Source organism: Phyllostomus discolor, chromosome 13 (genome assembly GCF_004126475.2).
Source record: "Phyllostomus discolor isolate MPI-MPIP mPhyDis1 chromosome 13, mPhyDis1.pri.v3, whole genome shotgun sequence".
In the NCBI taxonomy this organism is placed as follows: Eukaryota; Metazoa; Chordata; class Mammalia; order Chiroptera; family Phyllostomidae; genus Phyllostomus; species Phyllostomus discolor.
In genome coordinates, this window is record NC_040915.2 from 13,378,178 (window position 1) to 13,400,075 (window position 21,898).

At 47.1% G+C, this 21,898-nt stretch overlaps 3 protein-coding genes across 10 annotated transcripts; 2 read left to right on the plus strand and 1 right to left on the minus strand.

Annotated features, from left to right (window-relative positions):
• Nucleotides 1-723: 723 nt before the first annotated feature.
• On the plus strand, nucleotides 724-6,329 carry TMCO6 (transmembrane and coiled-coil domains 6). Of its 8 annotated transcripts, none has more exons than XM_036014805.1 (12): nucleotides 724-917; nucleotides 1,024-1,136; nucleotides 2,915-3,030; nucleotides 3,148-3,331; nucleotides 3,573-3,677; nucleotides 3,831-3,916; nucleotides 4,148-4,264; nucleotides 4,484-4,595; nucleotides 4,709-4,895; nucleotides 5,036-5,130; nucleotides 5,492-5,784; nucleotides 5,909-5,995. In XM_036014805.1, exons 1-11 carry the CDS (start codon nucleotides 833-835, stop codon nucleotides 5,738-5,740), a joined length of 1,449 nt encoding a protein of 482 aa, XP_035870698.1. In that variant the 5' UTR covers nucleotides 724-832; the 3' UTR covers nucleotides 5,741-5,784; nucleotides 5,909-5,995. The 8 variants fall into 8 exon arrangements, with proteins under 8 accessions (XP_035870698.1, XP_035870700.1, XP_028383816.1 ...); XM_028528015.2 differs by having other exon boundaries at nucleotides 725-917; nucleotides 5,492-5,659; nucleotides 5,909-6,329; XM_036014806.1 differs by having other exon boundaries at nucleotides 731-913; nucleotides 5,492-5,659; nucleotides 5,909-6,329.
• A 70-nt stretch (nucleotides 6,330-6,399) lies between these two features.
• Nucleotides 6,400-8,336, minus strand: NDUFA2 (NADH:ubiquinone oxidoreductase subunit A2). The gene is made up of 3 exons (XM_028528016.2): nucleotides 8,163-8,336; nucleotides 7,945-8,051; nucleotides 6,400-6,593 (listed from the first exon to the last, which is right to left on the minus strand). Exons 1-3 carry the CDS (start codon nucleotides 8,261-8,263, stop codon nucleotides 6,502-6,504), a joined length of 300 nt encoding a protein of 99 aa, XP_028383817.1. The 5' UTR covers nucleotides 8,264-8,336; the 3' UTR covers nucleotides 6,400-6,501.
• Nucleotides 8,337-8,445: 109 nt separating this feature from the next.
• On the plus strand, nucleotides 8,446-20,428 carry IK (IK cytokine). Its single transcript, XM_028527762.2, has 20 exons — nucleotides 8,446-8,592; nucleotides 9,161-9,227; nucleotides 10,687-10,779; nucleotides 11,273-11,332; nucleotides 12,189-12,356; nucleotides 12,529-12,643; nucleotides 13,060-13,130; nucleotides 13,226-13,272; nucleotides 14,483-14,646; nucleotides 15,684-15,792; nucleotides 16,611-16,650; nucleotides 16,813-17,026; nucleotides 17,281-17,299; nucleotides 17,750-17,828; nucleotides 18,331-18,411; nucleotides 18,672-18,729; nucleotides 19,554-19,642; nucleotides 19,840-19,948; nucleotides 20,124-20,158; nucleotides 20,236-20,428. Exons 1-20 carry the CDS (start codon nucleotides 8,577-8,579, stop codon nucleotides 20,261-20,263), a joined length of 1,662 nt encoding a protein of 553 aa, XP_028383563.1. The 5' UTR covers nucleotides 8,446-8,576; the 3' UTR covers nucleotides 20,264-20,428.
• Nucleotides 20,429-21,898: the final 1,470 nt, after the last annotated feature.

Genomic DNA, 21,898 nt, shown 5'->3' on the forward strand with positions numbered 1-21,898 from the left:
GGAACCTGGCCAGCAATCGGAGCATGTGCCCCAGACTGGGAATCGAACCAGCGATCCATTGATTCGTAGGTTGGCACTCAACCCCTGAGCCGCACCAGCCTTTTTTAAACTCATCAGTGTTTCCCAAGTACCCAGCAAATTACTGGCATTCAAGATTTGGTAAATCATTCTAAAAAAATACAACTCGCGTTTATGCAGAACAGTGAAATAATTATATTTGTCTCATTTTCCTCACCCATAAAACGGGGATAATTGTTATTGTGAGCATTCATTATTGTAACGCGTGGCCACTCATCAGTGGGAAGCGCGTTGGTTGTGGGGAGGTGTGTGGGTGGGGTGCTGATACCATTTCACTAGTAAATGGTATCCCATATCTTCATAGAACTTGGGCTAGTTTTGAATGTTCCTCTAGGGTGTTTTAGGAGCGGGGAGGTTATTTGCTGAGTGGAAGATGACTCTACTGGCCTGGGGCGGCTGGGGTTGGGAATGAGTTTCTTTTTTTCTTTCTTGAGTACAGTTCAACGAACTTTCTTTCCTGGTATTGGGAAGAACACAAACCAACGCGGAGGTTTTGCTTGGCTCTCAGCCAGCTCCCACCCCTCTGCCCTCCCCGGCGGAGTTCCTGCCTCCTTTCGCCCCTCCTCTCCCTTCGCCCCGCCTCAGCCCTAGGCCGCGCCCCCTCGCTCCGCCCCCGCCTTCGCTAGGCGCCGAGCCCCGCCTGCTTCACCGCCTCTTCCGCCTTGCGCTGCGGCTGCGCGGTCCCTGCCACCTAACCTACTCGGGGTCCGTGATCCTGGCCTTGAGCTTAGTGAGAATTTCCTCTAGCTCCACCATGTGGAACCGACGGCAGGGCCGTCTCAGGCCGGTGGGATGCGGGGTGGAAGAGCTACGGCGCCGCCGGCGGGAGCGAGAGGCAGGTGCGGACGGGCAAGGGAACACGCAGGATGGGGTATGGCGGTGGGAGACCGGGTTCTGGATCTTGGGTGCCCCTTCTTTGCCCTCAGCCCGGTCCTTTGTCCCCAGCATTGCGGAAGGCGAGGAGGGAGCAGCAGCTGGTGAGCAAGAGGCTCCTGAGAGATGACACCCCAGAGGAAGCTGAAAGTGGATGCGTGGACTTGATCCTCGGGGAAGCCGAGGTGAGGGGGCAGGGTGCACGGTGAGGTCCGTCCTGGCTGGCGCCAAATTCCTTCTTCGAGTACTCAAGGTCCGTCCCCAAACCTGAACGCGGTCCCTTCAAAACCCACAATGGGCCAAGCCAGAAACTGGGGTATCCTTCACCCCATCCTGACTCTCATCCCCATATCAACATTTCACGTCCTAGCCGGGTTTGTGTGTGTGTGTGTGTGTGTGTGTGTGTGTGTTTAATTTTTAACCTTTTAAAGAACTGTGGAGGTGCCCTGGCCGGTGTGGCTCAGTTGGCTGGAGTGTAGTCCCCGTAACCTAAAGCTCGTGGGTTCGATTCCCGGTCGCGGCGGTCTGGGGCGCATAAGGGAGGCGACCAGTCCATGTTTCTGCCTCACATCAGTGTTTCTCCCCCTTCCTCACTCGCTAAAAGCAATGAAAAAAATTTCCTCGGTAAGGAATAAAAACAAACACAACCCTGGAGCCTTTCTGTGCCTCACCATCGCGGCTCCCACCACCCTCCAATGGATACTTACAGCAGCCTCCTAAGGGGTCATTGGCATCTATACTTGCCACCCTCAAGTTCATTCTCCATACATCAGTTAGATCCGTCTTTTAAACATACATAGAGATCTGTGGGGGCAGGGGGCCATACATAGGGACCAAACTCCTTCCTGTGATCATAAAGTCCAGCATCATCTAGTCTTTGCTTACCTCCAATCTCACCAGTTTACTCATTTCAGCCAACCCTTTCCCTTTTCAGTTCTGGGAAGAATATACTAGGCTCTTTCCTATCAAGGCTTTTTTTACCTTTGCTGCATCTCAAGTGGGTCCTTTTTGGTATTTCGTCCTGACAGCACATACTGTTTTTGTAGACTATTAATCATCCTGTCTAATTTATTTGCTTGTTTCTTATTTCTTGAAGTAGACTTTAAAAGTCCATGGGAACCTAGACCCTATTTTTGTCATCATTGAAAACTCAGATGCCTGTACAGTGTTTATTGAATAAATGAGTAAAAGAGTTGGTTTTAGTTCATTTATTCATTCAGCAAGTATTGGGCATCCCCTGTGTTGGTATTGTCTGTGTTTACCTGTACAATTTACAAAGCACTTGTGCCTAGGTTAAACCATTTATTCATTTCACACTTACTGCATGCCAGGAAACTGCTGGGTACCGTACTGAGGTACACAAGAGAAACAGAGTCCCTTTCTTTGAAGTCTTCACAGCCCACGAAGGAGACAAATGTGCTACCTGCTGCCTGTCATGAAGGAAACATGAGGCACAACAGAAACCCCTAAGTATGCCACAAGAAGTCAGAAGGAGCTAACTTCTAGAGACAGTGACAGGAGCAGAAATCTGAAGGGAGTGGGAGACCTAGGGAGGGTATGCCATGCAGAAGAAACAGACTGTGCAAAATCTTGGCAGTTTTAAAGTCATGTTATGCTAGGTGGTGTCAGAGTACAGGTCACATGAGCAGAATGAGTTGGAGGGGTAGATTATGCCAGGTTTAAATATTATCCTTGAAATAACCTGGTAAGAAGGTGGAATGGATGTTATTTCCCTTATATTCAGGTGAGAAAATGAGGTCTAGGTCCCTTGAAGGGTAAGAGGCAGGGCTGGTATTAAGCCCAGTTCTGATTCCTTCTGTCCCCTCTACTGCAGTGTTGGCACTTTCTGGCCGTATAAGTGTGAATGACAAGCTCTAGGGATGGTGCAATATTGGAGGGCTCACAGGTGAAGTTGGTGGAGCAGGGCTCAAGATTTGCTTTCTCTCCCTGCCCTGGCCTCCAGATCCAGCAGTTCCTGTGGTCAGCCCAGCGGGGGACAGAGGAAAAGGAGAGAGAGGGAGCTCTGGCCAGCCTTCGTCGAGGCTTGCAGTGCCCAGAGACACAGCAGACCTTCATCAGGTCAGTGTGGATGGAGTGGGTGGGGGGCGGGGGCAGGGGGGTGCTCTGAGGGATGGAGAGGAGTGTGGAGGGGGAGTGGCCACAGGCTGAACAGGGCTCTGGTACTCACTCATGTAGGCTGGAGGGCAGCATGCGGACCCTGGTCGGGCTCCTGACCAGCAACCAGGCCCTGCTGCAGCTTGAGGCGGCTCGGTGCCTTCACGAGCTCTCTCATTCCGAGCAGTCTGCGGTGGCTGAGGCCTGCCTGCCAGCCACTTCCTACCTTCTCACCTACCTCTCCGGTCACAGCTCAGATTTTATAGTAAGCCCTGTCCCTTCCTACTTTGGTTTTGGCTTGAGTTTAGAAATTGTGTCTTTGGGTCCAGTTTGAGCTGGCAGATAGGGAGAAGAAAACCAGTTTCCCTTGATGCCCACACCCATCCATCATCTTCACCCTCTTGTGCCCAGAGTCTCCGGGACAGGGCTGCTCCATTCTCTCCATCCCCACCCCCCACCCTGAACTGATGTGGGCCAAGCCCAGTGCTGTTGTTGTCCCGCTCCAGGAGCTCTGTCTGTATACACTGGGTAACCTGATTGTGGAGAGTGAAGCTGTGAGAAGTAAGCTCCTGCCACAGGGCATTGTTCCAGCCTTGGCTGCCTGCATCCAGGTGAATGTCCGCCTTCTCTGTCTTCTTCCCTGAGCAACCCTCCCCTCACTTTTTTTCCATACGCCCCAGCTGCTTTGGTTAGGCAGCTCCAGCCTCTGGCCTGTCTTCTGGCCTAGTTTCCAAGAGTCAGATCCCTGCCCTGTCTATTTCTAGTCTCCTCATCAGACTGTGCTGGAAGCCCTTGGATATGCCTTGTCCCAGCTCCTGCAGGCTAAGGAAGCTCCAGAAAAAATCATCCCGTAAGTAAAATTGTGTCTCCAGGTGTACAGGCAGGGGGTGACCCATTTAGCAGTGTAGCTTCTTGATACCTCAAGTCTGTTCCAAAGCTATTACACATTGAACTCCCCGTGTGTCTGGCTGGGAAGGATTTCGGGTTTGGATACTTTTCCCACCTGCTGTTAGGGTTTGGGAAGAGCAACAGGCATCTTGCCTTCTGTGGTTCTTATTCAGAACTCTGCTTCTGCTGGCAGCTCCGTCCTGGGCTCCACTCTCCCCCAGCACATGCTGCAACTATTGCAGCCTGGCCCAAAGCTGAACCCTGGAGTCGCTGTGGAGTTTGCTTGGTGCCTTCACTACATCATCTGCAGGTAACAAGCAAGTTGGGAAAGTGCCACAGACCTCCCCTGCGGTTCCCTTCATGACACTTAGGTTTTTGAAGTTTGGGTTCTGGAATTATATTTTCTTCCTTCCATGGTCTTTTTTTCTCCAAACTCAGAAAACCCACAAAACCCACAGACCCAGGCTGTTGGCCAACTGAAAGTGGAATTGGCTTAGTAACTATTCAGTACTTGTTTCCTGTTGCCCAGCCAGGTCAACAATGCCTTGCTCATCACCCATGGGGCTCTCTCCACTCTGGGGCTGCTGCTGTTGGACTTGGCTGGTGCTGTCCAGAGATCTGAGGATGCAGGACTGGAGCTGGTAGGTGAAGAGGACAGGTCAAGGTCTGCTCAACCTTTCTTCCTACTCTGTTTCTTCTCCAGGATGTAGGTTGCCCCTCCTCCTTTCACCTGATCCCCAACTTGTCTTTGCAGCTGGTGTGCCCTGTGCTTCGGTGTCTCAGCAATTTGCTAACAGAGCCAGCAGTGGATGCTGTGGGAGGGCAAATGGAGCTCAGAGATGAGCGTATTGTGGCATCCTTATTTATCCTTCTGCAGTTCTTCCTCCAGAAACAGCCCAGCCTGCTTCCTGAGGGCCTCTGGCTCCTTAACAACCTCACTGGTATGATCCGTAATCTGCTGAGACCAGGACCTTCAGATACTGGGGAAACTTCCTTATAGTTTGGACTGAGGTGGGTTGGATTGAGAGGGTGTTTTCAGGCTGCAGTTAGAGGGACTTCACCCTGACATTTTCCCTTCCAGCAAACAGTCCTAGCTTCTGTACCTCCTTGCTCTCCCTGGACCTGATTGAGCCTCTCTTGCAGTTGTTGCCAGTATCTAATGTGGTGAGCGTATTGGTAGGTATTGGAATCATCTAAGGTCTTGTGGCTGAAGTGTAAACAGTAGGAACTCAGAAGTGCCCTTAGCTGAGAGCTGGCAGGTGGTATGGTACGGATGGTCTCAGGGGCAGGCCTGTCTAGGTGAGTCCCTAAACTGGTTTACTAGTTATTAGCCTTGGGCAAATGAAGTAATCACCTTAAGCTTCAGTTTCCTGATTTATAATTAGGAATAGTAATCCTGAGGACAATGTGGGGATTACAGAACTTGCTTATAAAATTGCCTGGCACAGTGCCTGGGGCATGTTGTCAGCAATCCAGTTTTTGCTGTCAATGGCTTTCATCCTTTGTGGGGACTGTGTGTATACGTATCTGTCTACAGGTGCTCACAGTTCTGTGCAACGTTGCAGAGAAGGGTCCTGCTTATTGCTGGCATCTGTGGCCAGGGCCCCTGCTCTCTTCCTTGCTGGACACTTTGGCCTTCTCTGACACTGAAGTAGTAGGCCAGACTTTGGAGCTGCTGCAGCTGCTGTTCCTCTATCGGCCAGAGGTTGGTTTCTGGTCCTGCTTCTCAATCCCCTTTGTTCTGAAGCCTCTAGTCTCACTGTGGCCCCTTTCTTTCCAATTCTAACTAGAGCCTTTTCTGTGGACCTGGATAGTTTATATGGGCTCCAGGTCAGAAACAGCATCCTCTTATTGGGAATGCCCAGGAAGCGGTGGACTAACCCATAAGGCTCTGGGAATTGAGTTTTAGGGTACAGGGGCCTAGATGTTGAATCCCTTTCTTTCCTGCCACCAGACTGCCCAGGCCTTCCTGCAGCAATCAGGGCTACAGGCCCTTAAAAGGCATGAGGAGGAGGCACAGCTCCAGGATCGAGTACATGCTCTCCAGCAGACAGCTCTTCATGGGTGACCTGGCTTCTCAGTGTCACTTACTCCACTCCTTCCCCTCATCCCAGCTTCCGTGCCCATGGAGTCCCTTTTGGGGGTTTAGGACCATAATGACTCCTCATGTTCTCTGATCCCACACCTAAGCCTAAACCAAGACCTTTGGACTTCAGCTCCTGCTCTTTCTCAGCACTGTCCAGGCAGGACCCGAGGGAAGTGGGTGTGGTCTACTTACTCTGGGGCCCTGGAATCTCTCTCCCTCTGTTATGTTTTAGCAGCTGGTGGCCTTTGATGGGACAAAAGAGAATAAAGTTTTTTATTTTTATATTAAACTGCTTTGCCTCAGTGGTTGCACAGTAGGGGTAGAAGGGGGAATGAGGTAAAGAACATTCAGAGACAGCATCTTACAGCACAAGCTTTATAACGAACAGGAGAACACATTTTTCCACATTGTACTCAGTCCAGTAGAGCCCAGGCTGTGGGGCTGAATCCTCAGTGAAGGCTTCAGGCTTTGCCACTTAGCACATTCTCTACAGCTCTGGTTACCTGATCAGCACTGAAGTTGTTCAAAGAGACATTCTTCTCTTGGCCGAATGCTGGAGAGAAGGGAAGGTGACTAAGTATTCTCTCTGCACTGTGGGGGCTAGCAAAGTATAACAGCAGGTCTTTGTCATCAACTTATAGTTGTTATGATAGGCAGGGTAGTAAAGAAATGACCGAGGTGGATTTGGTAGGGCTAGAATTCATCCAGTGGGTCTCAAACACATCTAGGAAGCCCAGGTCCAACTAGAATCTTGGCTGATCATGCGTGGCCACAATGGTAAGGAAGGTGTGTCAGGGAAGTGTTAAGGGGCACTGTCGACATTTATTAACCATGTGAACAGTGTATTCATTGCACAGGCCTAGCCTTGGCTGGGTGTGCACTCTGTGGCTCCCAGTCTAATACTAGTCTATTCTAATACACTGCAGCTGTCTGAGTCCATCTCCTCTAGTCTGCTGGTTTTCGGAAGAACCTTTTTCCTCCTTCAGTTTTGAGTGCATGCTATTACTTACAGATATCCACTGTTAGAATCAGTCTGCCTTAGGTGTGACTTCCCACTTTCTCTAGACATTCCTAGGGCAAGGTGTTAAGAACCATGATGAAAATACTAAGCAGTATTGATAAACATTTATGGCATGCTACTATGTGTCAGGCAACATGATAGTAATTTTCAGTAATTGTGGTAAATTGAAATAGGTAATGTGATAAACAGGGGCTGGGGCAATGTTACATAACTGGTCAGGGAATGCCTCTTTGAGGTGATACATAAAAGTTCAACGGAAAAAAACCTGCATAAGGAGCCAGCCACGGATGTCTGGCAGCAGTGCATTCTAGGAAGGGGAACATATGTAAAGGCTCGACACTGTTCTATCCAGCTACGTAACCCTAGGCAACATTCCATAAAAATTTTGATTGAAGTTTCTAATCTCTACAATGAAAAACCAAAAAAGAATCAACTCCCTCATACAATGATGACATGAGCTATAGGGTAGGAAAGCACCAAGCAGAGCCTAGCATTAAGTGTTCAACACAATCACTGTTTTAGGTTTTCATCATTGAGAATCTAACACTCTGCCTGGACCAGTATTGCCCACACATAATTTGGAAGGATCTACACTGATGAGAACTGACCAGCACCTCTTGTATCTGAAAACTTCTTAATTACAAAAATGACAGCGGCTGGTCCCTATGCAGGACTGGGCTTGCCTCCACACGGCTATTACCCAGGACGCAAAGCATCCTATAATCCTACGAACGTAAATTTCCTTTTTGGCAACAAGGTCAAAAGCAAGGCCAAATTCTTAGGTCCAGACTCTACAAGGTTTTGCTTGACCTTGGGCGGCTGTTCGTCTTCTCGAACCCTTGTTTCCTTACCAGGGTCCCAGACCCTCCGCGTCCACACTCACCATAGCGGGCCCAGAGCTTCGGCTGCACATCAGAGCACTCGCGGATTAGGATGGGCAGGTCGGGGTTCGCCTTCTTCAGCTCCACATAGCGTTTCTCGATGAAGTCCCTGCAGGGCCAAAGAGAGCGCCGCGCGCTCTGTAAGGGCGCGGGCCTCCCCAAACACCCTGGAGGTCGAGATCATGGCCCTGGCGCCCGAAGTCCTCACGCAGTGCCTCACCTGACGCCTTGGCTGCCAGGAGACCGCTGGCATAAGTGGATGCGAATCTCTCGTAGACCCAGCTTGGCCCCGACCCCACGACTCACCGCGGCGGCAGCCATCTCCGCTAGTACCCGCCCCCCTGTCCAGGCCTTCCGACCAAATTCTCTAGGCGGACCAATCGCGGGCCCTCCAGTCCCCGCGATAGGTTGGCTGACGTGTGGGGCGGGGCCAAATCTAGCCCTGGATCTAAAAGCCGTGTAGGGCACCAATCGCGTCTCCTCCAGTTTCCCCGGGGGTGGGCGGGTGCGGAAAGACTGCCGGACGCAAAGGACTGTGGGTTAGATCCGGAGGTGCATTGTGGGGAAAAGGCTGTCGCTGCTTTGTTGTTGGTGGAATCTCAGGTTTTGCTAGCGTTCAAACGCCGCGGACAAAATGCCGGAGCGAGATAGTGAGTCTGGGGTCGTCTGTCCTTTTTTTTATCTGCGGGATTTGGGACACATGGCACGCTATTTAGACCTTAGACAGGGTGTGTGTGTGAGGGTGGAGAGGGGCCGGAGTGACGCTTGGAGCCTTGGCGAAGCCATTGGGCCCCAAGTGAGGCCGGGCAGCCCCAGACTCTGTCTCTAAGCCTGGTCTTTGCCCCAGGTGTCAAGAGATGGGGTTTATCTGATTTACTACACCCCCCCCCCCCAACGCCGTATCACTTAGTCTTGGTTTGCGTCAATTTTTCTCTCTCATGTAGTATCTTAGATGTCCTCTTCAGGAAGTCTTTGCTGACCCTCCAGCTGGTTTAGGGGCGCCCTCCTGTGGGCTACCACAGCTCTTTGTATTTTCCCACTTAAGTACTTACTATACTGTATTGGTACTGTCGCTCTTCTTGCCTTTCTTCCTCACTAGATTGTGAGCAATTTAACGGGAAAACACATCTGTATTGTTCAGTGTTATATCCCCAACTTTTGCACAGGACCTGACTCAAACGAGTGATTAATTAAGTTAATGCCAATTCCGTATCTTAGGCGAGCCGTTCTCCAACCCTTTGGCCCCGGATGGACACGATGTGGATGATCCTCACTCCTTCCACCAGTGAGTGTTTTGATTTCAGACCATGGGAATGTGCTGGGAAATGGGTAGGGTGGTGGTGATGGTAAAAGAATTCTGAATGTCTTATAAGCAAGGATGGCCAAAAAATTGTACCACTTGCCCCTTTAACTGGATCGGTCAACTGCATGAGAGTATTAGAAGGGAAATTCTGGCAAGGAGGGTGCTAGTTTTGAAAGTTGATGTTTAATTACACATTACATAGGAATTCCTCTTATAGAAAATTAAAACATAGGAAATAAGTGTAACGTTCTCTTTGATAAAATCCCCAGTTCCAGTCCCTTTCGTAGAGGTAACCATTGTTATCTTTTTTACGAGTACCTTTTCTTCCTACTCTTGTAAAAAATGCACTTATATACGTGTATGTGTATCTCAGGAAAATATATCATTGCTTTGTGAATTAAATTATTTAAATTAAATGGTGTTATGTAGTATACTTACCGTTTATACTTGCTTTTTTCCACTGTTAATACTGGGCTCAGCAGGCCAAAGGAGAGGCCTTATTGGAAGAGGGCTCAAAGCTACCTGACTAAAATTTGGTCAAGGAATGGCTCCTTGTCAATGCACCAATTAAAACATTCTCTTGTACCATCAGTGACATCTTTCCCACACTTGGGAAACACTGTTACAGTTTATTTAGTTAGTTCCAGTTAATGGACATTTAGGTAGTTTGCAAGTTTTTATTTTCAAATCTGTTAACTGAGAACTGGCCATTCATATAGATAAATGGAATTGCTGGGTCATAGGAGATACATACTTAAATTTTAATAGATATTGCCAAATTGCCCTCTAAATAGGCTCTACTGACTTACAGTCTGTCAGTGATGCATGAGATTATTCACGTCTCAAATTCTCACTCATATTGGAGTAATCAAACTTTTTTTTAATTACCATTTTTTAAAAGATTTTATTCATTTTCAGAGAGAGGGAAGGGAGGGAGAAAGAAAAACATCAGTGAGCGAGAGAAACATGGATTGGTTGCCTCTCCTGTGCCCCCAGCTGGGGACCTGGCCTGCAACCCAAGCATATGCCCTGACCGGGAATCAACCAGCAGCCTCTCATTTCGCAGGCTGGTACTCAATCCAATGAGCCACACCAGCCAGGGTGATTAATCAGACTTTGTAATAATTAACAGTTTGAAGCAGTAGAAGTGGCATTTAAAAAAATTTATTTATTTATTGATTTGAGAGAGAGAGAAACATTGATTTGTTGATTCATTTCTTATGCGTTCATTGGTTGATTACTGTATGTGCCCTGACCAGGAATTGAGTGTGCAGCCTTGGTATATTGGGGCGATGCCCTAAGCAACTGAGTTACCTGGCCAGGGTTGCATATTTTGTTTTAAGTTGTAGTTCCCTGATTTACAGTAAAAGTACCAATATTTTTAACATATTTCTTTTCTAACTTTTATTGGGTACTAAATTTTAAAATCTTTGCCTTCTAGATCAAAACTCACCAATGAAGACTTCAGGAAACTTCTCATGACCCCAAGGGCTGCACCTACCTCTGCACCGCCTTCCAAGTCACGTCACCATGAGTAAGTTCCGGGGTGACCCAGCCTGTCTCCCATCTCCTCCCTACAGAAAGTCTGTTTATGTAGATGTCTTAGGAACGGGAAGGCTGGTTACTTTTTGAAGCCTGTGGTTCTGATACTTTCTCTCCGGAAATTGAAGCGCCAGTGGAGCCTGGGATGCTCTGGGATTTGCTTTTTCTCAGGGTGTGTCCCACGAACCACTTGTACTAGGGTTGCTGCTGATGCTTAAATGGGCAGATTCCTGGGCCCATTTTAGCCGCACAGACTCAGATTCTGGGGCAGACATTTGAGGAAACAATTTTGTAAGTCCCTCAAATGGGTGTGATGCCTCTAAAGTGAGAACCACCAACTTACAAATATTGACATGGATCTCTGCCTGATTGAAACCGTTATTCTTGTCAGTGTTCTAGACCTTTCTTCAGTCCTCAAGGCCACTTTTGGGGGTTTCTGGGACTGTGGCAGTATTTTGCTCTCAGTCAATTTCTTTCTCTTCTAGGATGCCAAGGGAGTACAATGAGGATGAAGACCCAGCTGCACGAAGGAGAAAAAAGAAGAGGTGAAGGAAGGAGGGAAGAGTGTTGGGTTTTGAGTTGGGTAGGGTTTGAGGGAAAGGAGGAGGGGCTAGTTGAAAGACTAGAGGGTGAAGTTTTCCTTTCAGTTTCCTGACAGTTCCTGACCATTGTCAGGCTCCCAGCTTTCACAGTGGAGAGGAATGATGTGTGGAGTGGCAGGTTACGGGTTTGAAGTCGGCCTGTGGTGTTTTAATCTCTTTACCAGTTTCTAGTGAATAACCTTAGCATTTTGATTAATCTTTCCAATCCTTAATATTCTCATGGTAGAATACAAATAATGGTAGTAACTTTCATTAGGTTGACATGAGATCAGTTGTGGTAGTGCATGTAAACTGTGTGCCAGTGCCCAGCATATAGTCACCACCCAGTAAATCTTGGTTGCCACCACCTCATCATTATCATCATCATCATTTATATGATACTAAGACTTTCTGGACCTGTCATTAGCTTTCCACTCTTCTCAGGGAGAACTGACAAGGACTAATTTATTTTCCTTTGACACTTGGAAGGTGATAATAATTCAGATGACTTCACCGTTCTGTATAGAAAAGCTTTATACCTATAGAGAGTTGGCGATGTAGAGGTGGATGGCGTTAAAGAACTCTGAGGTGAAAGGTGGAGTGTCCTGAGGTGGCAGGCAGATGGAACAATGTGTCTGTGAGCTGGAAGGTGCTGTAGTTGTGAACTTCAGGACTGTCAAGAGGTGACCAGCGGTTTTTTCAGGTCATGTATGACTTATAGAGAGTTGGATGAAGGTGTAGGGAAACAGGCAGGAACAGTTCTGTTGACATTGAGATGGCAGCTGGTGAGCCTTACACGTTTGTGTTTTTCTGGCCATAGTTATTATGCCAAGCTTCGCCAACAAGAAATTGAGAGAGAGAGAGAACTTGCAGAGAAGTACCGGGACCGAGCCAAGGAGCGGCGAGATGGAGTGAATAAAGACTATGAGGAGACCGAGCTGATCAGCACCACAGCTAATTACAGGGCTGTGGGCCCCACTGCTGAGGCGTAAGTACTGAGGGGGCCTGCGCGTGGTTTCCTCAGCCTCCCAGAGTCAATGTATCGCAGTACAAATTCTTCCTCACTCTTTCCCTGCCCTTGAATCCACATCAAGCCATTTCATGAGGCATTTGCCACCCCCAAAAAGGGCTGTTCTAATGTGGCCTCTTTCATTATCCAGGGACAAATCAGCTGCAGAGAAGAGAAGACAGTTGATCCAAGAGTCCAAATTCTTGGGTGGTGACATGGAACACACCCATTTGGTGAAAGGCTTGGATTTTGCTCTGCTTCAGAAGGTGAGCCTTGGTGAGTGAGTGGAGATACTAGAAAACTGAATGAATGCTCTTGTATGGGCCTTTCAAGGTGAAAAAGGAGACTGCTGTTAGTTCAGACCATCTAGAAGGGCTAACGATGGCCCTGCTGTAGGAGTAATTGCTACTTTTTCGTCTCAGCTTCCATTTTATTTTCTATCCATTCTTCATCTCCCACTTCCCACACCCTTGCATACCTCTTTTACTTAGAGCAGTTATCATATTTTGTTGATTATTTGCTTAATACGTCTGTCTCTCCTGCTATAAGCTCCATTAGAGCAAGGATTATATAATCTTGTTTAGTATTGAGCTCTTAGTTCCTGGCACTGTGTGGTATAGTGGTATCAGTAAATATGTGTAAAAGTGATCGCATGTCTAAACATTACTTGCTTTCCTGTTAGGTACGAGCTGAGATTGCCAGCAAAGAGAAAGAAGAGGAAGAACTAATGGAAAAGCCCCAGAAGGAAACCAAGTAGGTGAACATCAGGGAGAACTCAAAAGTTTAGAAAGGTGGGACCTAAAGTAGGAGAACGCATTTAACCAAAAAAATTTTTTTTGTCTTTTCAGGAAAGATGAGGATCCTGAAAATAAGATTGAATTTAAAACACGTTTGGGTGAGTCCAGAGGGCCACACGAGTGGCCTGCATGCTAGGCGAATTGTAGACTGATGTGCTGAGCAGGATATGCTTCCCTTTCCTCCAGCCTGTTTTCTCTCTCTCTTTTTTGTTTTGCCCCTAAACTAGCTAGTTTCATAAAATACTCTAGTAAAGTTCAGACATGGACTTAGTTATTTCGTATGTTATTGATGTCTCCTTGGTAAGGTGGGAAGCTCCTTTAGATTGGTGCTCATACTTTAAGGCAGGTAGCATTGTTGGTGGTTAAAAATCCAGAACTTGAAGTCTGAGAGACCTGGGTTAGAATCCTGATGATGGAACCACAGTAAGCTTGTGGGTTAGGCATCTCACGTTATTTCTCAGTACCTGTCCATAGGCAAAACGGGTTAATGTGCACCTCAGGGGATTATTTGGATGAAGAGAATATAGGCAACATGCCTAAGAACTGGTTTTTCATTCATCGTTAATATTACCTTATACCTGATGCTGGCCCTGGCTGGTGTGGCTCAGCGGGTTAGGCATCATCCCACCAACTGAAAGGTTGCCAGTTCATTTCCTGGTCAGGGCATATGTTTGGTTGTGGGCCAGGTCTCCGGTTAGGGACATTTTAAAGGCAATCACACATCGATGTTTCTCTACCTCTTTCTTTCTCCCTTTCCCATTCCCTATCAATAAATAAGTAAACATTAAGAATCAAAATAAAAACCAAACTGCCCTGGCTGGCGTGGCTCAGTGAATTGGGGGCTTGTCTGTGAACCAGAGGGTCAGCGGTTCGATTTCAGACAGGGCACAGGCCTGTGTTGCAGATCGAGTCTCCAGTAGGGGGCCAGTGACAGGCAACCACACATTGATGTCTTTCTCTTCTCTTTCTTCCTCCCTTCCCCTCTCTAGAAATAAATGAATAAAATCTTTAAAAAATAAATAAATGCATTTAAGAATATAGTAAAACTACCCTCATCCTTATTCCTCACAGGACCTAGTGCCATGGTAGGCACACAGTGTCCTTGAGAAGCCAGTGGAGGAGGGTGAATGAGAGACTGCCTGGGTCTCGTTCTTTGTTTTGTCCCTTGGTAGCTATGTGACTTGAGGTAAATCACTTAACTCTCAGCTTTAATTAGTTAAGAGGAGATAATACCCACTTCACAAGGCTGTTTTGAAGATTGAATGAAGCAAAGTAAAGCATGCATAGCACTTCTCCGTCTTTTCCCAGGCCGCAATGTTTACCGCATGCTCTTCAAAAGCAAGGCGTATGAGCGGAATGAGCTGTTCCTGCCAGGCCGAATGGCCTATGTGGTAGACCTGGATGATGAGTATGCTGATACAGACATCCCCACCACTCTTATCCGCAGCAAAGCTGATTGCCCCACCATGGAGGTGAGTAACCCAAATCCTGAAAGCCTTCCACGTGAGCTTCAGACCTGGACATCAGCGTCAGTTCTGCCCCGGCCTCATTGACCACATTTAACCCATCACCAGGTTCTGTCTACTTCTCATCTCCTAAATCTCAACTGAATCCACTCACTCTTCTCTGTCTCCACCCAGCAGCATTCTAGTCTAAGCCATCATCTCTGTGCTAGATCTATTAAAAGACTCTCCTAATTGGTTTCCCCACTTCCACTCTGGTTCCCTTCTGTTATTTATTAATTATTACTGAGATATAATTCACATACTATACAGTATCCCCCCTTTAAAAAATTTATTGATGTGTGAGAGAAACATTGATTTGTTGTTCCACTTATTTATGCATTCATTGGTTGATTCTTGTACGTGCCCTGACTGGGGTTCAAACTTGCAACCTTGGCATAGTGGAATGATGCTCTAACCAACTGAGATACCCTGCCAGGGCACAGGGCACAATTTGCCCCTTCAAAGTATATAATTCACTGGCTTTTAATATATTCATAGAATTGTGTAACCATTATCACAATCAGTTTTAAAACATTTTCATCACCTCCGAAAATAGCTCTGTACTTTTTAGCCAGCAACCCCCCACAACCCCCCCAGTCCCCAGTTCCGTTTTCACATGTGACCAGAGTGATCATTTCAAAACACGAATATTTGTCTCACCACAGTTTTGAAGCTTGCATTGGTTTCTCAGTGTTAGAATAAACAGCAAAATCTTTATTGTGGCCTGTGAGCCTCTGCATCTTCTGGACTTTGCAGCCTGTTTTCATCGTGCATCCCCGCTGTTTGCTCTTCAGTCATCTTTGCTTCTTCAGTGTATAGAATCACTTTTGACCCAGGCCTTTGTGCACGCTGTTTCGCCTCTCTGGAGTGTGCTTCCACAACACTTCCTTTCCTGTCTTCACTAGCTAATTCTGATTCATCCTTCAGTTTGGTAAGGGAATGAATAAATAGATGAAAAGATTCCTGCTCAGTGGGATGACATTCTTGCTTCTTGGGATTTTCAGGCCCAGACCACACTGACTACAAATGACATTGTCATCAGCAAGCTCACCCAGATTCTTTCCTACCTGAGGCAGGGTACCCGCAACAAGAAGCTTAAGAAGAAGGATAAAGGTAATCTGGAGGGGTAGGGAGAGAAACCTTATCCCTGGAGGGGCATTTGAGAATGGAACCAAGGTCTCCCGGAGCCTTCTATCTCCAGAACATCGGGAGTTTTTGGGGAACAGAGGAGAACTAGAGCAGTGGAGCATGGACAAGGGCGTGCTTACATCCCGTTTCTGTCTATTGGACCCATCCAGGAGGCAGCGGTTAACTTTCAGGCATGAGAAGGAGAGAATGGGTAGTTTTTTGTCCCACCTTCTAAACAGGTGTTTAAAAGGGCACTGAAAATTAAAGAGCCCTGACTGGTGTGGCCCAGTGGATTGGGCGTCATCCCCTACACTGAAGGGTTGCCGGTGCGATTCCTGGTCAGGGCACATGGCCTGGGTTGCGGACCAGGTCCCCATTTGAGGGCATGCGAGAGGCAACTAATTGATGTTTCTTTCACACATTGATGTTTCTCTCACTCCCCCTGCCCCCATTCCCTTCTCTCTAGAAATATATTAAAACCTTTTTTTATTTTATTTTATTTTTTAAGATTTTATTTATTTATTTTCAGAGAGGGGAAGAGAGGGGAGAGGAGGGAAACATCAATGTGTGGTTGCCTCTTGTGTGCCCCCTACGGGGGACCTGGATTGCAACTCAGGCATGTGCCCTGGCTAGGAATCGAACTGGTGACCCTTTGGTTTGCAGGCCATCAGTCAATACACTGAGCTATACCAGCCAGGGCTAAAATCTTTTTTTTTTTCCCTTTTTTTTTTTTTAAAGAAAAAGCATGATGAGGCTGAGTGGAAATTAATTGAGTTTTTCTCATTCTTGTCTTTACATTTTAGGGAAGCTGGAAGAGAAGAAACCCCCTGAGGCTGACATGAAGTATGTATCCTAGCCCCTTTCACCTGATCTTAGGGAGGAAGGGGGCTCTGTGTTTCTTGTCTTTGGCATTTTGGGAAGGCCCGGGTGTGAGAATCTAGTGAAATGGACAGGGGAAGTGAAAGTGTGGTGTGACTTTGGCAACTAGTGATCTCTGTTTCCTAGTATATTTGAAGACATTGGGGATTATGTGCCCTCTACAACCAAGATACCTCGGGACAAGGAGCGGGAGAGATACCGGGAACGCGAGCGTGATCGCGAGAGAGACAGAGATCGTGACAGAGAGCGGGAACGAGAACGAGATCGGGAGCGGGACCGAGAGAGAGAGGAAGAGAAGAAGAGGCACAGCTACTTTGAGAAGCCAAAAGTGGATGATGAGGTAAGATGTGGCCCCTGGTACCAAGTGGTGGAGCTGCCTACCTCTCTGTATGCCCAGCCAGGTATAGGACGTCTCTGTTATATGGGCAGCTCATGGCTCCATAGAAGCAACCGGGTTCACTAATCCAGGGTAGGTAGGAACCATTCTGTAAAGGGGGACAACAGAGGATAGGAAATTGATTCAAACTTGGGGAGTGGGGGATGAGTGGAAATCCTTCATGGTGAAACTGACTTCAGATTCTATTTTCTTTCCAGCCCATCGACGTTGACAAAGGTGAGTGTGTCCAGGGTATCTTGCATTACCTCTGGCAGTCCTGCTTTCCCCTGGGCCGAGTCTGACCTAGAGCTCAGAGCCTGCAAGGGTGGGATTGGGGGACTTCCTGGTTCTGGGTTCTCATAAGATCCATGTCTTGCTGTGTGGACATGACAGAAGGTAAGTCTGGAGTTCCCTCCATCTTCCCAGGCAATGATAGGCCTTATGCGATCTGTTAGATACAATTCTTCCTGCTCTGTGGTCTTGAGGATGGGAGGCAGATTGAGTGCACTAACTACTCCATCTCAGCCAGATGACTTCATTGTTAGTTGGGATTCAATTAAAATTTTGTTAGCTAAACAGGTTCTATTGCTTAAAAAGTATTTTTAAGAAAGCTGCAGGCTGTAAGTGTGTTGTGGGGAAGAGGTAAATTCCTCATTTCAGTGTGCTCATAGAGTTCTCTTTCCCCAGGACCTGGATCTGCCAAGGAGTTGATCAAATCAATAAATGAAAAGTTTGCTGGTTCTGCTGGCTGGGAAAGCACTGAATCATATCCTTTATTTCAATAAGTTCCTGGGTTCTATAGAATTGTTTTTTCTCTCTTTATTTTAAAGATTTTGTTTGTTTATTTTCAGAGAGGGGAAGGGAGGAAGAAATAGAGGGAGAGAAACATCACTGTGTGGTTGCCTCTTGCACAGCCCCTACTGGGGACCTGTCCCACAACCCAGGCATGCGTCCTGACTAGGAATTGAACTGGTGACCCTTTGGTTTGCAGGCCAGCACTCAATCCACTGAGCCACACCAGCTACACAGGGCAGAATTGTTCTTTTTATTCCAACTCCACCTGCCTGCCTGCTTTCCCACAGCCCCGCTTCTTCCCTTTTGTGTTAATTTTGATCGGGATGAAGTCATCGTGACTTTCCCCTTTGTGAGAGAACCCATTCAAGTTCACAGTCCTCTTAGAGTTTTCATGTTGTTGCTTTTAGCCCTTGGCCTTACTTGCTTGGAACTTTTCTGCTACAGGCAGAATTATTATCTTTAACATAGCATATGCTGAAGAAGCCAGAGGACAAGAAGCAGCTAGGAGATTTCTTTGGCATGTCCAACAGTTATGCTGAGTGCTACCCAGCCACGTACGTGAGACTCTGTGAGGGGAGGCTGGCATGATTGGAGAACAAATTTGGGTGGGAGTAGGGGGATGGAGTAAGGGGAAATTTGATTTGCTGGGATCCATGGGTACTTTTTACTTGGATGAACTATTCTATTAGGCTCTGGGTGGGAGGTCTAGGGCGGTGGTCATTACTAGGTATATAGTTTCTCGCTAGGATAGGTTTCTAGATGGAGCATAGGAGTATGGGTCTGCACCATCTGTTCAACTGTTGCTTCTCCTTAGGATGGATGACATGGCTGTAGACAGTGACGAGGAGGTTGATTATAGCAAAATGGACCAGGTATGGAGTTATAAGGATGGGCGGAGGCTGTTGGGCAGTTAACTCTATAGTACATTTCCCCTTTCCCCACTCCCAAAAGATCGGTGTCTCATTTACTTGTCCTTACCTTCCCTCAGCTGCAGTAATGGGATCAGCAGCATTGTGGGGCCATAGGCTGCTTAACTGTTTCAAAGTGTTTGTATGAAAATCAAGTGAGATAGAACCAAAAATATATTTCTTTCTTTATTTCCCACAACATGCCAGGCTGTGATTTCTATCCTGGGCAATAAGCAAGTCTTAGTGCATTAGTAGAAAGGGCAGAAGGAATTGCAGTCTTTTGAAAATAATGGAGTTTATTCTAGCCCACCAGTATTGGAATTTTTCTCTAGCTCTTAAAACCCCAAAAACAGACCATTAATGGTAAAGACATTTCGTCTACTTTTTCTTTGTTCTCTCTGTACTGTAGTGGTTAAGAGCATGATTTAATTCCATCTTGGGGCCTTGTTTGATCCTGGCTCTGCCATTTATTAGTTTTATGACCTTGCCAACTTATTTTACTGCTTATGCCTCAGTTTTATCATCAGGAAAATGGAGAGAAATATATTTTAATAGTGGTTTTGAGAGAATTAAATAAGATAGGTATTCAGTGTTTAGAATAATGCCTGGCACATAATAAGTGCATAGTAAGCATTTTATTGTTTTGTTGTTGTTGTTGTTGTTGTTAAGGTAGGATTTATAAATGAGGCTATCTGGGATTGTGAGAGAGCCTGGCTTTAATCAAGGGCTAAAATTCCATTTCCCCTGACATCTCTTCCTCCCCGGTCTTCCATTCTGTCCTGCAACAGGGTAACAAGAAGGGCCCCTTGGGTCGCTGGGATTTTGATACCCAGGAAGAATACAGCGAGTATATGAACAACAAGGAAGCTTTGCCCAAGTGAGTTGGTACTAAATACAGCCAGGGTGTGAGGAGAGGGGTGGTGATGGGTAGACTAGCTCCACAGCAGGGTACAGGGTATAGTCTGGCTGAGACATTTCCATGTAGCTTCTCTGCTGACAGGGCTCTCTGGGATCACCTTGCTAGTGCTATGCAACTGATGCTGCTTCTCCCAATCGCCCTTTTTCCCCCCTCAGGGCTGCATTCCAGTATGGCATCAAAATGTCTGAGGGACGGAAAACCAGGCGCTTCAAGGAAACTAATGACAAGGCAGAGCTTGATCGCCAGTGGAAAAAAATTAGTGCGGTAAGAGGGACTGCCTCTCTGGTGGGAGGGTTTCAACTGGGAGGAGACACTGGTCCACCCGTCCGGGAATAGGAAAGGGGTGGCCAAGCCATGGAAGTAGGAGAGGGATCAGCTTTGGCCTCGGGAACCTTAGACTGGCACTGTTATAACTGTCCATTCTAACTCCTTCTTGCAGATCATTGAGAAGAGGAAGAAGATGGAAGCTGATGGGTGAGCACCGTATTCATCCTCTGTGGGGGAATTGCTTAGTTTATTGATCTTATGCTGACTCATTTCTCCTATTGCAGGGTTGAAGTGAAAAGACCAAAATACTAATCTCTAGTTCCAACTCCAAGAAGAGTCTTTACAAGGATATGCTCCCCACTGCTTGCTTTCTACAATTTCCAAAGAAGTTGCAAGGGTTGTTTTTTTTTTTGTCCATGAATGTATATAAAATACTGTATAATCATTTGGTTCCATTAAAATCGGTTAATCTCCTGCCTCTTCTATATTGAGCATCTCTATTCCAGGGTCCCTGAAGCACCAAATGGGCTATTAATTCTACTGATTGTATAAAATCACATGCAGAAAGTCAGCTCAGTCCTTTTGTGAGCTATGGTTCGGGATCCCTAAGCAGTAAGGATGTTTACTAGGCAGGGTGGGGAGTGGAGAGTGGAACGGCCCTCACTGATAGGCAAGAGATGGATAGAGGAATGTAAGGATGGTTGGTCTCAAATGTCAGACTCATTCAGACCCATTTGGGGGCCTACTCTTGGGGCAGAGATTCCCTGGGAATTAGGGTCAGCCCAGTGGGCTGCTAGTCTGATCCCAAAGTTGTACCTGACAGTGCTAGGTGAAGGCACCTGATGAGAATCACTTGTGGGAACAAAAACCTTTTATGAATTTATGCTCTCCTGGGGGCTTTAGTAATTCTAAGCACACGTCACTGCTTTCCTGGCTGAGGGGATAACCTTGAGGAAGTACTTTGAATCCCTGTGCTAGACCCAGAGATTTTGGTGTGCCCTTCAACACCCTGTAGAGTTTACTGAGGCCCAGGGTGGGCTTCCTGGTGGCCTCCAGATCACTTCAACCCTGCTTTTTTCTTCCACTCTGCCCATTGCCAGCACTTGCGTCTCGTACTCATAAATCCATACTGTCTATTCCAAGACTAAAACCTGTGTGCTTACCAAATTCAAAGAAAGCTAGAGGACCACCATAGCCATTGCCTTTGGTCACTTTAATCTTGATAGGGCCAGGGCATTTCAGAGGCTGAAATCAAACCTTGTTTGCAATAGCACCTAGAGTTGCAGGTGGTAAATGACACCCAGGTTCTATGGTCGTAGGTAGCTGTTCCAGTGAGGAAAAAGGTCATAGAGACCTGGTGGAAGTGAAGATACCTAGAAAGTCCTAAGATGAAGACCTGGGGGATGACTGCCAGTTTAAAATCTGTAAGTACTACCAATTCTTGTGACAGACCCTCTGGTTGAAAACTAGTCATAAGGACTCCCATATAACCTCTGAGGTCCTAACTCTGTTAAGGTGACTAGGAATCAACATGTGAGATGTCTCAGAAGGTTTAATGCCACAGTGATGTGAGAAGGTTCTCTTTAGCCACGGGAGCCCCTGGTCCTTATCAGCCTTACCCTGCAGGGTGCTCCTGTCTGTAGAACCTTTGTTAGCTGGAGTGTCAGGAAAACTGCTGTGCCCGTTTTCCTCTTCAGCAACTCCTTGCCAGCTCGGAGCACTGCTGGCCTGGCCCACTCAGGGAGGGTCTGCAGCCTAACTGCAGGAATGGACACGATGCTGTTTGTTCAGTCACGAAGATGTTGCACGTGAAGTCAGCAACTTACGCATGTGCATGCACAAGGCTCCATGATTCATTGTGTGAAATCCTTGTGTGGGCTTTTGCTTTTTCCTTACCAACCTGGCTGATGCTTGTTGCAGTTGTGGGTTTCACCAAGCCATGAACTA